The sequence below is a fragment of the Idiotropiscis lumnitzeri genome, chromosome 5, assembly GCF_059441095.1.
Source record: "Idiotropiscis lumnitzeri isolate Australia: NSW breed Sydney's pygmy pipehorse chromosome 5, RoL_Ilum_1.0, whole genome shotgun sequence".
Taxonomy (NCBI): Eukaryota; Metazoa; Chordata; class Actinopteri; order Syngnathiformes; family Syngnathidae; genus Idiotropiscis; species Idiotropiscis lumnitzeri.
In genome coordinates, this window is record NC_142395.1 from 1,930,869 (window position 1) to 1,945,000 (window position 14,132).

Genomic DNA, 14,132 nt, shown 5'->3' on the forward strand with positions numbered 1-14,132 from the left:
CAGAGAGGGGAGGGGTTTGCGCCATGTTTGGGGACCAATGTTGTACATTCATTCCTAACAACACTTCTCCGGAAGGATCCCTCACTAGAGCCATTGCAGGCTTGCGCACCCTGAACCGTAAGATGAAGGAACACTCAGGTGTGACTACCTCTGCATGGGATGAGTGGTGGAACAAAACGTTTGATAAATATAAAAATATGGTATTTTCTGTAATGATTTCTATAACAATGTTCACCTCAATCATTGTACTGTGTGGATGTTGTTGTATTCCCTGCATTCGCGCTTTGCTTGTCCGACTTATCTCAACAGCTCTCGCTCCAACAAATTCCAAACTACAGGAAATATATCCTTTGATTAATTACAGAGGTGCTTGTGATGGAGGAGACACTGATGACCAAGTTGATGACGACGACTGAATTTACCTGGGAGATCCTATTCGTTAATTTGTTAAATACATTAAAGTTAAACAAAGAAAAATAGAGGGGTTTACATTTGCTATCAAGCTAGTGATTTGATGGAATTAAATCCTTGGAAGTTCCATTGATGATAATTTTTGGGGCAAATGTAGAATAAACAGGGGGGAATGTTAGAATAATATTTAGAGGTTATTATACATTTGCCATGACACAGCTTTATTTCAATGCATGGTGCGCATGACATGTTGCAAATTAGTGGAGTGGACTATGCTTGAGTGTTTACACTTTGAGTGGAGATACAGGAGGACACCTTTACTGCAGGGAGGTGTCTGCAATTGGCAGGGCGGCGGCACTTCTTCAGAAGTGAGGATGAAGTAAACAACATCGTGATGAGCCCTGATAGAAGAAGTTGGCATCAAAGTCAGCTGTGACCCACGACGGCACGCTCATGATAAACCGGACTAAACCAGCTTTTGAGAAGACGTACTGTACCACCCTTGAGTGTAATCTGATTTCTCGAAGTGTAATCTGATTCCTCGATGTTATAAAAGGGAATGTGTGAAAAACATCGAGGAACAGAAGGGAGATGAAGTTGCCAAATAAACTTTATTAACCTCTCTGTATCCACTTGAGCTGAGTGCCTCTCTCCTTTCAGCTATGAACCCTATATGTCAAATTGGCGAACCTGACAAACCATAATAACCACCCATTATCTGTACCGCTTCTCCTCACAAGGGTCGCGGGGTGTGCTGGAGCCAAACCCAGGTTTCTTCGGGCAGTAGCGGAGTACATCCTGAATTGCTTACCAGCCAATCGCAGGGAATACATAGACAAACAACCATCCGCACTCACACTCATACCTAGGGGCAATTTAGAGTGTCCAATCAACCTGCTATGCATGTTTTTGGAACGTGGGAGGAAACCTGAGTACCCGGAGGAAACCCACACAGGCATGGGGAGAACATGCAGACTCCACAAGGAAGGCCGGAATCAAACCCACGACCTCTGCACTGTGAGGTCATCGTGCTAACCAGTCGTCGACTATGCCGCCCTACAACATATGACCAGGAAAATAGTTATTATCATGACCTAACAGATTCATGAATGCAGAGTTAGTGGGATAAGAACAATGATAAACAGGCATACATATTTCATTTCAATGTAGTTTTGGGAGATAATCCTGCACAGAAACTTGCAGCTGAAGTTCTTATGTCGACCTCTTGGGATCAGTCTTTGGCCAGCCTGCCAAGTTGGTGCAAGCTGAACATTCGCTGTCACAGGTTTGGCAGATGCCAAACTGTCTGCATTGACGGCAGCTTCAATATGCAACCAGTGTCTGCTGAAGTGTTCTAGGTAACGTTCTTATCAGAATTTGTTGATCAGCTTAGGGTCTGGCAAGTCCTTGCCAAATCACTTTGTACGGACCCCTGCTGATCTGCTTGATACAGAGCAGACTAGCTGGATCCTGTCTCTCAGACGTTGGTCAGTGGTTCACATGTGGTATATTCGCTACAATACTATAAATTAGTATATAGCAACAAACTTAATTATGTATTTTATTGTTATGTGATGGCAATGAGGGCTTGTAGGAAATATATCATGTTTTGTTAATTTGAGAACTGGAATTCCCCAGTTCGTGAACGCATCACTCCATTCACAAGAGATCTTTCCGCTTAGATGTCAAAAACGGCATAGGCACACTGTTTTGGTTGTTAAAAACATGAGTACGCTGACGAATGCCTCTTATGTTAGCGTAGCCGAAAGGACATTGTGTCAGTATACGTCAAACATAAACACTAATAACATCTAACTTGCAGACATGACTGAACCTGTCAAATGAAAAAAGGCATCAGCCACAACATGCTTCCTTTCTTGGTGCTCGAGAATCGCCGTCATGCTGCCATGAAAGGCAGGTTTTACGTGGTATTTGAGGGTGAAATGTGCCGTAACTTCAGAACTCTGTTGCTAACACCAGGTAGAATGACACCCCGACTCACTAACCACAATACTTCAGTGTAGATCACGGATGACACGGACAACCGCGATTGCGCATGTTCTAGACAGGCATATAGCCAGTGGGGAAAAACGCAAGACAAGGCTGTTTCAAGAGAAAAGCAATTCGCTGGATAAATAATTATATTTGTAAAGGACTATGGGCCTATTTGCGAAATTTTCTGCAATACCGGACATTTCTTTTGAATTCCTGTTGGCCGGAAGTTTTACTTTGAAGGAACACGGAAGTGGATCACGAATGAATAGATGGTGATTTACAGTGCGTATCAAGACGATTCGAAAGAAAGAAAAAAAAGGATTCACAGACGACAAAATTGATAGTTAAAAGATACTTAGCCCGGTTGAATGTGGCAATAAGGTGAAAATTTGTATTCATAGTTAATTGTAACTCATGGCGCCGTTTGTTTATTTTCTAGCTCTTGTGGTGTAAGAAGTTTGTGTACGAGACAGAAGGAATTAAAAGGAGAAACTTTTGACCACCAGTAAATCTTCATTATTTCAACCGACGCTACAGTAAGAGCTTACCATTTGCTGTCCGCCAGGCTGCTTAACCCAAGTGTCTTCACGTGATAAACTACGACTCATAAAGAACAACAGGTGGCAGAATTGATCAAACAATGGAAGTTACTCAGCCTTCCGCCATTCACAATGAGGATATCAAGGAACAAATTGAAAAAACGTCTGCTTACAAAAAAGAGGAAGTAATGAAAAAGGAAAAAAGGCTCACCTGCTTGTATGAACAATGGAAAATAGATGCACGTGAGGCAAGAGAAAGTCTCAAGTCAGAAATAACTGATGAACATATGTCATCACTTTTGGACATTCTAGAAAAAGGAAAGGAGGATATGTCAAGACTTAATAGTGAGATTAAGGGTCACATAGCTCCATCAACTGATTTGAGAAGAAAAATTGATGCTTGTGATGCAGTAACTCGTGACATTACCAAAATCATACATATGAGAGACTAACAGGCATTAATGGAGATTTCAATGCAGAACGTAAAAGACATCGACTGCGTGAGATACTGGATCGTGAATATGCAATCTCCATTTTTGGTTCTACTGCTGCATCGTCGTAGATCACACATCGTTCCACGTCCTCATACCTCGCCATGAAACGAGGAGAATCAGCGGCAGAACTTGCTGCAAAGGAAGTTGAATATAAGATTATTCAAGAGGAAAGTAAACAAAAGGAAAGGATAAAGTTAAAGGAAGAACACCAAAAGGAACTTAAAAATCAAAAATTTGAGATGCAGCGTCTACAGGCATAAATGGATGTAGAGTCAGCTAGAGCCAGGCTAGAGGGCTACAATCAAGAAATGACCCGGATGGGTGAAGTTCAGTAGGTAAAAAGCGAACAGATGAGTTCACACACAAACATCGAGCCCACTAAATCAGTCTCACCAAACACCTTCGCTACCTTCCTCCCATGTTGCTCAGTTGACACAAGCTTTTCAGGACAGTATGATTAACCGGCTTCCTATGCCCGAGCAATCAGTGTTTAGTGGCGAACCAATCCATTTTATTGAATGTAAGGCCTCCTTTATATCGCTGATAGACCATACTGGAATATCTGCGTCTGAAAAGATGCATTATTTGAAAAGGTATGTCACTGGCCCAGCCCGTAAATGTTTAGAAGGAACATTCTTTAGAAGTGATGAACAAGCTTATCAAGATGCATGGAAATAAAAATAATCAGAGATATGGTCAGACATTCGTTATACAAAGAGCATTTAGGGATAAACTAGCAAACTGGCCAAAAATACAAGCCAAAGATGATGAGGGGTTAAGAAGCTTTGCAGACTTCATAAATGCTTGTCTACTAGCCATTCCACATGTAAAAGGACTAGAAATATTAAATGGCTGTGAACAAAACCAAAAACTGCCTGACTGGGCAGCTGCTACATGGAACCGACATGTTATCAATTAGATGGCAAAGATTTTCCAAATTTTTGTGATTTTGCAGAATTTTTTGTGTTGGAAGCAGAGGTTTCTTGCAACCCAGTCAGCTTCTTGCATGCTCTTCGTTCTTCAGAGGTGTGTTGTGAGAAGAAAAATGTGAAGGACATTACGAAAATAAGGCAAGTGTCCTCCGTGTTTTTACAACTATACAGGACGAAGAAACCACTGATGGACAAAGTAGAAGTTCGCTTTGCATTTTATGTCAAGTCACACATCAACTTCATAACTGCCCAAACTTCATAAAATGGACTCTAAAAGAAAGAAGGACATATGTTAAAGACAATAAACGTTGTTATGGCTGTCTGAAGCAAGGTTACAGCGCAAAGGACTGTCAAAACCGCCTTACATGTGACAAATGCATGAGAAAACATCAATCCTGCCTTTATGATGATGACTTTATAAAAAATATGAAGGAACGACAAGTATGTGTAACAGAGTCAACACAAGATTGTAAGGCAGAGACCGCGGCTACTATGACATTCAACATCACCCATGAAGGACAGCAAACGAGTACCTTGATGATTGTTCAAGTATGGGTGTCGTCCACTGTCAATCCAAACAGAGAAAAACTTGTCTACGCCTTGTTGGACACTCAAAGTAACACAGCCTTCAATGATCGTGAGGTCAGCCATGAACTACAAATGGAACGTTTTCCAGATAAATTAAAACTCACCACCATGATGGAAAAGGGTGCAGTTATAAGCAGTGAAAGAGTACTGAGCCTTCGAGTCAGGGGCTACTGTTCTACAACATATATTGATCTCCCTCCTGCATACACAAAGGACCATATTCCTGCAAATCGTGTAAACATTCCAACTGGCGAAACTGCCAAACGTTGGAGTCACCTGTCAGCAATTGTCAACGAAGTTCCACCGCTCCTTGATATTAATCAGAATCAAAAATCAGAAATCCCTTTATTGTCATTGTACAGTGTGCAACGAGATTAGAGAGATCCCCTCTCCAGTGCAATACAACCATAATTTAATCAAATATATAAATTAGACAAATGAAAGAATAAATAATGAGATGGAAAATAATACGAAATTGGATAACTAAAAACACATTATATCGCTGTTCTGCAAGGTAAGGGTGGTCGTGTGTGTGTGTGAGAGTTCAGAATGGTGATGGCTCTCGGGAAGAAACTGTTTTTCAGTCTATTAGTCTTTGATTTGATGTACCTGTAGCGCCTGCCAGAGGGCAACAGGTCAAACAGGTGTGAGTTCGGGTGAGTATTGTTCTTGACGATATTGAGAGCTCTGCTGAGGCACCGGGTGGTGTAGATGTCCGACAGGGAGGGGAGAGAGCAGCCTATAATCCTCTGCGCCGTTTTTACTGCCCTCTGGAGCCTCACTCGGTCTGCCTCAGTGCAGCTGCTGTACACGGTGGAGACACAGTAGGTCAGCAGGCTCTCGATGGACGAGTGGTACAAGGCCAGCAGCAGCTTCTTGTCCAGGTTGAATTTCCTGACAACCCTCAGGAAACGCAGACGCTGGTGGACCTTCTTTTCCACTGCTGTGGTGATGTGTGTCCAGGAGACGTCGTCGGCGATCTGTACTCCCAGGAACTTGAATGTGTGGACCCTCTCCACACATTCACCTCTGATGTAGAGGGGAGGTGGCACAGTCTTGTTCCTCCTAAAGTCGATGACGATCTCCTTTGTTTTTGCAATGTTGAGTTGCAGTCTGTTATCCTCACACCAAGCCGTTAGTTTCTGGACCTCCTCCCTGTAGGCTGCCACGTCACCTTTCGAGATCAGACCGACCACTGTCGTATTGTCCGATTGTGGATCATGGTATCCTGAGAGTGGGAGGGCGAATTAGTTAGATGGCAATTCCAGCAGAGCAAAAGAACCCAATTATCCTGCCCAAAGGTTCTCACATCTCTAAACTGATCCTGCAAAAGATCCACCAACAGGTTGGACACTCAGGAAGGAGTCACATGATTTCAAAACTACAAGAGAGATTCTGGCTATCTTGTGCCAATTCTTCTGCAAGAAGGATAATTAGAGCTGCGTTTTCTGCAGGCGTATGCAAGCAAAGGTGGAGGAGCAGAAAATGTCCGACCTTCCAGAAGACCGCCTCTTACCGGATCTCCCACCCTTCACCCATGTGGGTGTTGATTACTTTGGCCCATTCGATGTGAAGCGAGGACGTTCTCATGTGAAACGATGGGGAGTGATTTTCACCTGCTTGGTAAGCAGAGCCATCCACTTGGAAGTGGCTAGCCATTTGGACACCAACTCCTGCATCAATGCCTTGCGTCGCTTCATGTGTCGACGGGGACCAGTGAAGAGCATCCGGACAGACAATGGGACAAACTTTGTCGGGGCACAGAAAGAACTAAAGGAGGCTCTGAAAGGCTTTACAGATAGGGCTGTTTCGTTTGACAGTTTTCCCCATCATCAAGAAGTCAAGTTCTTGTCCAAAGTGCTGTCTCTGTTCAAATTGGATAATGGCCTTTTCGGCCTCTTTTATATCCTCTGCTGCCAGACAATTTTCTTCTTGCGTCAATCCTGGATTGGCCCTCGCGAGGTCCTTTCTTCTCTCACCAAGCACAAGAAGCCGTGTTTTCAACTTTAAAAGCCAGGCCACAGCCCTCTTTAGACGATCCCAAGAGGAGTAATACTCCACTAGTCTGGTTACTGGATTTTTTTCCTTTTACATGTGTGATGTTCACAGTGATGTCATTTTTCACCTCCTGGTCGTCAGAGGCGATCTGCCCCAGGTCATCTGGGATCTTCGGCCAATCTGTGTCCCTTTTCTTCAGGAATTCCGGCCCCATCAGCCACCTTGATGATTTTAGGAATGCATTTACATGCAGCCCACGTGAAGCATCATCTGCCGGGTTGGCTTGCGAGCTTACATGTCGCCACTGCTTCTCTTGAGAAAGATCACGAATAATTGCCACTCTGTTGGCTACGTACATGTGGAATCTCTTGGTTTGGTTTCGAATATATTTCAGTACAGACGTCCTATCTGTCCAGAAATTAGAGTCCGTAAGTGCAAGCTGTAGCTCCTTCTTCAGCATTCTGTCCACCCTCACGGCAAGTGTAGCAGCTGCCAACTCCAGCCTGGGAATAGTCATCTGTTTTAGTGGTGCTACTCTTGACTTTCCCAGGACAAATGCCACGTGAACTTTTCCCATGCTATCAGTATATCTTAAGTAGCTCGCAGTGCCATAACCCAACTCACTAGCATCACAAGTGGTGTAGTTCCACCGCTATTACCTCCCCAAAGTCTGTTGGCTTCATACATCGGTCAACTTGAAATGAACCCAGACGCTCCATTTCAGTGGCCCATCTCTGCCATGCCTTGGAGAAGTCCACTGGGATGGCTTCGTCCCAGCCCAGTTTTGCTCTACAGAGCTTTTGGAGGATTTGTTTGGCTTTCAGGATGAATGGGCAAAGGAATCCAAATGGGTCATAGACCGAGCTAACCGCAGAGAGGATACCTCTCCGAGTGGGCGGTCTGGTTCTGGTGGTGGTTTTGAAGGTGAATACATCACTTTCGATGTTCCATTGTATCCCAAGTGCCCGCTCAAATGGCAGCTTTTCTCTGTCCAGGTCTAGGTCTATAATTAGCTTTGCTCTACGCTCCTCAGGAATGGACGCCAATACCTCACGGCTATTACTAACAAGTTTTGTCAGCGTGAAGCCTCCCTGTGAGCAAGCATCTTGGAGGTCCATGGTTATCTCAATAGCTTCTTTCACTGTTGGGACGGATTTAAGGCAATAGTCAACATAAAAGTTGGATTTAATGGTCTCAGTCACTTCCTCTTCATATCTCTTGAGGTTATCCTCTGCAGTTTGCTTTAAAGCAAAGTTTGCTATACTGGGTGATGACACCGCACCAAAGAGATGGACTCTCATGCGGTACCCTTCCAAGGGCTGGCTGGTGTCGCCGCCAGGCCACCAAAGGAACCTTAGCAGATCTTGGTGTTCCTTATGAACTTTTACCTGATAGAACATTGCCTCAATATCTCCCATAATCGCAATCGGTTCTTGTCGGAACCTGAGCAAAACACCCATCAAATGTGTTTGTGAGATCGGGGCCTTGTATGAGTTCTTTGTTGAGAGATGTGCCTTTGTATGTTGAGGTACAGTCGAACACCACTCGAAGTTTGCCCTTCTGCTTATGATAGATCCAATGATGAGGTATGTACCAAACTTTGCCATCTTCTCGATGCAACTGTTCCTGTGGCACTTTCTCCGCATACTTCTTTGTGATTACACCATTCATAAAGTTGGTATACCCTAATGCGTAGTTTGGATCTCTTCTGAATTTTCTTTTCAAATTCTTGGCTCGCTCCTCTGCCATTTTGTAGTTTTTGGGCATGATAATATCCTTATTGCGTAGAGGCAGAGGTAAGGAGTATTGACCATCTTGGAGGGTAACCGAACTCGAGGCGATATCCATGAACCTTCTATCCTCAGCTGACATCTCACTTTTCCCTTCGTACTCCTTTTCAGAGAAATCCCGATTGTATTGCCTGATGAGGAGTTCCTCCAGACTAGCAACAGAAATGCGATTGGCTGTTACTTCAGGAGGTCCACATCCTTCATTAGCGGTGCAAGATTTGAGTGGACCATTAACCACCCATCCTAATAATGTTTTAACCGCATATGGTCCGTTATCTCGGCTGGTGATGATGTCCCAAGGTTCCAGTGCTTTTGGAATGTTGATGCCAATGAGAAAGCCGATATCCGAGTCGATTTTCTTCAATTTCAGATCCTTGAGATACGGCCATCTCCTTAAATCCTTTTGAGTGGGCAAGTGCTGCTTTGAGACTGGTATCTTCTCCTGGGTATAGGCCCTAGGTATTTCAAGGTAGGTTTCACCTTCCAAATTGCCTACCTCCAAACCTATCAGCTCATGACTCGGGACCAGCTTCTCCTGTCCCATTGTTTGCAGTAGGATTTGAGTCTTTCGTCCTCTAGCCTTCAGTTGGTTCATTAGGTTCTCCGTGCAGAACGTTGCTGTGCTGCCGGGATCGAGGAATGCGTAAGTGGTGACGAACTCATTTCCCTTCACCATCTTAACTCTAACTGGCACTATTGCCAGAGCATAATCCTTTCCGATTGCACCTCCAGTTGCAACAAGATTGGCACTAATCACAGAAGTCTCCTCCGCCTCTTCTGTTTCTCTTTTATCCTTTTTATCATCAGTTGTGGTCTTTGGTTGAAATTGCTCAGTTTCCACAACAGTATTCTTGTCACTCATTATATGAAGAAGTGTTGGATGCCTCTTCTGACATTTCTCACATGTCATCTTACGTCTACAGTCACGGCTCAAATGTCCTTTGGTTAGGCATCCAAAGCAGAGACCGTTTTCCTTTAGAAAGTTCACTTTTGACATATGCGTTTGCGATTTAAACCTTCTGCAGTCATGAAGTCCATGTTTTCCTTTACAGAATCCACATGTGACAATGCCTGCCTGCCTGGTTGGTTGGCCTGTAGCTTTTGCCTCCACCACTGCTGTTACAAAGCTACTTCCTTTATGCCTTTGTAGTCTGTAATCAGTTGTCTTGGTTTTTGGCGCCATCTTATGGCTAGGGAGCGAATCATTTAAATTCCCAAACAACGGATCCAACAAGATATCAGCTTGTTTCTCTATAAATTCCACGAGATGCTGAAATCGAGCTCGCCTGTTCGTTCTTTGAAAGGTTTCATAAGCTGCTCCCCTCCATTTTTCACGCAGCTTGTATGGAAGCTTAGACACAAAGATCCTGAGATTGGAGGGAACATCAAGCTCATCCATATCTAAATCTTGCATGGCGTTATGGCATCCTCTTAGATATAGTCCATAGGCTTGCAGTCCTTTTCCATCATCCCCTTTGATAGGTGTCCATTTCAGTGCCTTCTCGAGGTATGCGCTAGTGACTTTAACTTCATTTCCTAATTGCTTCTCCAATAGTCGCTTGGCTTCAGCATAACCTCGTTGTGCATCCATGTGCCGGCAACTGCGTACAAGATTCCTGGCTTGCCCAGAGGTGTATTGCTCAAGAAAGTAGAGCCTGTCTACGCTGCTACTAATCTTGTCCTCAATTAAATATTCAAATGCACGGATGAAAGAATGATACGCCAATGGATCACCATTATACACAGTGACCTCCCTGGCTGGTAGTAAGGCCAGCTTATGTTGCATTAAGATCAGGTCAGTGATATCGCCACCCACTCCAGTAGTGACACCACCACCACGCGCCCCAGTAGTGACACCACCACCGCTACTGCTAGAATGAGCATGGATTTGATTTAGAGGAGGTGTGTGAGCTCTGGATTGACCACGCCCACTGGATTGGCTTTGAGGCGTGGTTTGACTGTGCGCTCTTTGGGGGCTATGGGCTCTAGGCTGAGTGGAAACACTAGTCTGTCTAGCTGCCCTGGATTCACTTAGCCCATTTTCCTGTCCATTCGGCTGAGGGTGTTGAATTTCCAAGATCCTCTGCAATGGCATTTTAGGCAAATTCCTTATCTCATTAAACTCCACTTCTGGACTTGGATTGAAACATTATTTGGAGGCCTCATCATCAAGATAGGCATTCATGCCATCCGTAGGTTCCACCATCTCATCAGGTTCAAAACATTTTTCTTCCTCAAAACTTTGAAGGACTCTTATTTTGGCATCTGAAGCCGCAATATCCGTTTACAACTCCATCTTTTCCATTTCCATCTTAAGTTTCATCTCCTCAAGTTTCAGAGCCTGCATCCTTTTCAATGCAGCAGCACGGGCCTGAAGAGCTGCCTTCTCAGCCTCTGGCTTCCTGCATGCGGAAGAAACTGATGAGGTGGTCGATATGGTGGATATGGAGTCCAGTGGTTTCATCAGGTCCGGTGCCGTGTCCTGTAGTTGTTTGCGCAGTGTATGAGATACTTTCTGGTCTTGTAACCTTTTGTCCTGTGTCCATGCATCGACTTCCTTCAAGAAGTAATTAAGATTTGTCATTCTGGGCTCATACCATTCACTTATGTCGGACTCCTGTTCCCCCTCTGTTAGGAGATCATGCACAGATTGATGCACCTCCTTGAATTCCCATATGGCAATCCTATAAGATTCTAGGTCCTGTTCAAATGTCTCCATATCGAAATCATCATTAGAAATATTCATCCATTCCTTTAAGCAATTCATTTTGCGAGTACAAAATCCCATTTTTGCTTTACGGGAGGCAATTCTTGACTTAAGCAGTTTTTCAGTTTCTGAGACGCTCATGGTAAAGTTTTGTATGACAGTTATTGCTTCTCAATTGGAACCACTCTGTTTTCTTACACACTGCAATTCGTTTTAAATGTTGATTATTTCAATTAATCTGGTGCTCACGTGGCTCCTTAGCTTGTCCTTTAATTACGGTGCTATTTTACATCCTTTAATCCATCCTTTCCATCCTCGATTTAATTCATTTAATTCATATATTTAGTCCTTAAATTGATAGCGATCTAAATATATTTAAATGATCCAATTTTGATGCGCACCGTAATTATTTCAACCTTCAATCAGTTGATCTTTGTTTTGAATCAAAAGTCATCCATCCACAGAGTGAAAGAGTGCAGCACAGCCGTCACAGAGTGAGAGAGAGTACAGCGCCGCTTTTCCAAAGTGCAATTCAGCGACCTTGCTAGGCTCTTGCAACAGTTGCGACCTTGATCCAATTGTTTGACGTGTGTCGCATTCCGTTCACATTTCAATCATCGGAGCGTCAGATGGCCAATATTTCAAAGCGTTTCCAAATGCGATCAACACAACATCAGCAGTCCATTCATTAATGCAGGTTACTCACGACCGATGCATCAATCCAACTCAGTTCTGCTGTCCATTAATGGTAATCCGTGGTTCAGACGAAGTATTTGACTTGTGTAGTGGCCTTCCGTTGTCTCAAAATAAGCCACTCGTGCGGGGTTAAAGACGCAGTCACAATTGAACGAGTGGCGATCCAAGTTGTCAATTTACTGTAAACAAGATTAACGTGCATTTGTTTGTCACGTGCGCTTGACTCAAAATTATTCGTCCTCGTCCTCCATTCCAAACTACAAAGAAATTAATCAGTATAATAGTTTGTTTTAGTTGTGATCTGGTCAAATACTGTTCCGCTGTCTTCCAAGTCCCACCCTTCCCACAGGTGCAATAATCATGAAACTTAAAGGTTCACCGATCACACCACCATCCCTAGTCTACAGAGGGCACCCTCCATACTGCGGTGCCCAGTAAGGCAACAGTGGTGTCAAATAATATATTCATTCTGGCCCCAACACATGGCGTCATGTTTGTTTATTTTCTAGCTCTTATGGTTTAAGAGGTTTGTGTATGAGAAAAAAGGAATTAAAAGGAGAAACTTCGGACCACCAGTAATGCTTCATCATTTCAACCGACGCTACACTATATATAAACGACTCCTTGACTACCTACATTAATTTTTGAGGATTTGGATCATCAAGGCTGCTGTGATTAGTCGACTTATCTTGGCAGCCCTACTGTCAACACACTGCTTATAAAGAGGAAAGAAAGACGTGGCTCAAGACAGCATGCAGAGTTGATCTCAAGGCACGTCCAAGAACTTGCAATAATCCCTGGAAGGGTTACGAAGGAACTCCAACCATTTGACAACGGTGTACACAGGGCGTTCAAAGTGAAGTTGCGAGCGGCATGCGAGCAATTGATGACAGATGGCGAACACAGGTTTACTAAGACTGGGAAGCAAGCCGGGTAAGTTCTGCCACAGTTTGTGAATGGAATGTGGATGCTTGGGCAAACTGTTAGCTATCTTGGGCACGAATGTGTCTGCTTGTACTGTTCGAACTTTCGCCAAAGCCTGCATCATGTCTGCTAAACTGCATGGCAATGAGGCTGACTGATACTGATGAGAGGGAACCTGTCGTGTTAAATATTTTTAAAAAAGTCCAACCAAACTCAGTTTTGCCCAATTTGCCTTTTTAAAAACATACGCTAGCAAGCATGCTGGTGTACGTTTTAGTGAGCATCAATGCTACCATATGTTTTAGCTGGCGTATGTTTTACCATGCCTGCGCCCAATAATACAGTGAACCTTATGCATGTGTAAAATACAGAAAAAGCAAGTGTATCTGAGATAGCGCCTTTTAATACTCTAATACTATAATATGCCTTATGGTCATGAAAATATAATAAATAAAATTTGAATTGACTGACTTGAAACAGTAGGCAGAAGTGCATAGTAAAAAAAATCCAGTCTCAATAGTGACAATTGCGAGTTCCTACCAAAGGCATCGTCTTCAAAAGACTTAGGTTCTCCTGTAGGATCAAGCTCTGCCTCCCTCAAGTCACTTGTGCAGCCCTCTCGGCCAGGAGTCTCTCCCCTCTCTTCCTCATTGCAGCAAAACTCTAAACCAAACTCTGCAGTCTCCTCCTGACAAGAAATATACAAAAAAGGCAGTTGAGACAGAAAGCAACACTAGAGTCATATTTATCTCCCAGAGTCAGGCCCATGCACATGCAAGGGGGTTGGGTGCGCATTAATTTGGGTTCCTGTGGTACACATCTTTTTGGCACTGATGCCCAAAGTGCCACTTTGACTGTTTGTTGTTCTTGTTTTTTGTAGTTTGTCTTTTTTTTTTTTTTTTATTGGGGGAAGGTGTGATTGTTGCTCGTGAGAGCCACTATGTGGCCTTTCAAAATTAAAATTCCCAAAAATAATATAATTACAGTAATTATAATTGTACTACACTTGGTCACAAGATCCTGACAAATAACACCATATATTACCAGAGGCATAGCTC

General features: G+C 43.6%; 1 protein-coding gene across 1 annotated transcript in view; it reads right to left on the reverse strand.

Moving 5' to 3' along the window:
• Positions 1-14,132, reverse strand: part of LOC148335961 (alpha-taxilin-like) — a 193,678-nt gene that overhangs the window by 104,187 nt on the left and 75,359 nt on the right. Inside the window, exon 4 of the mRNA XM_088295960.1 lies at positions 13,615-13,762. Coding sequence (XP_088152086.1) covers positions 13,615-13,762 — 148 coding nt within the window. The remainder of the gene's footprint in view (positions 1-13,614; positions 13,763-14,132) is intronic.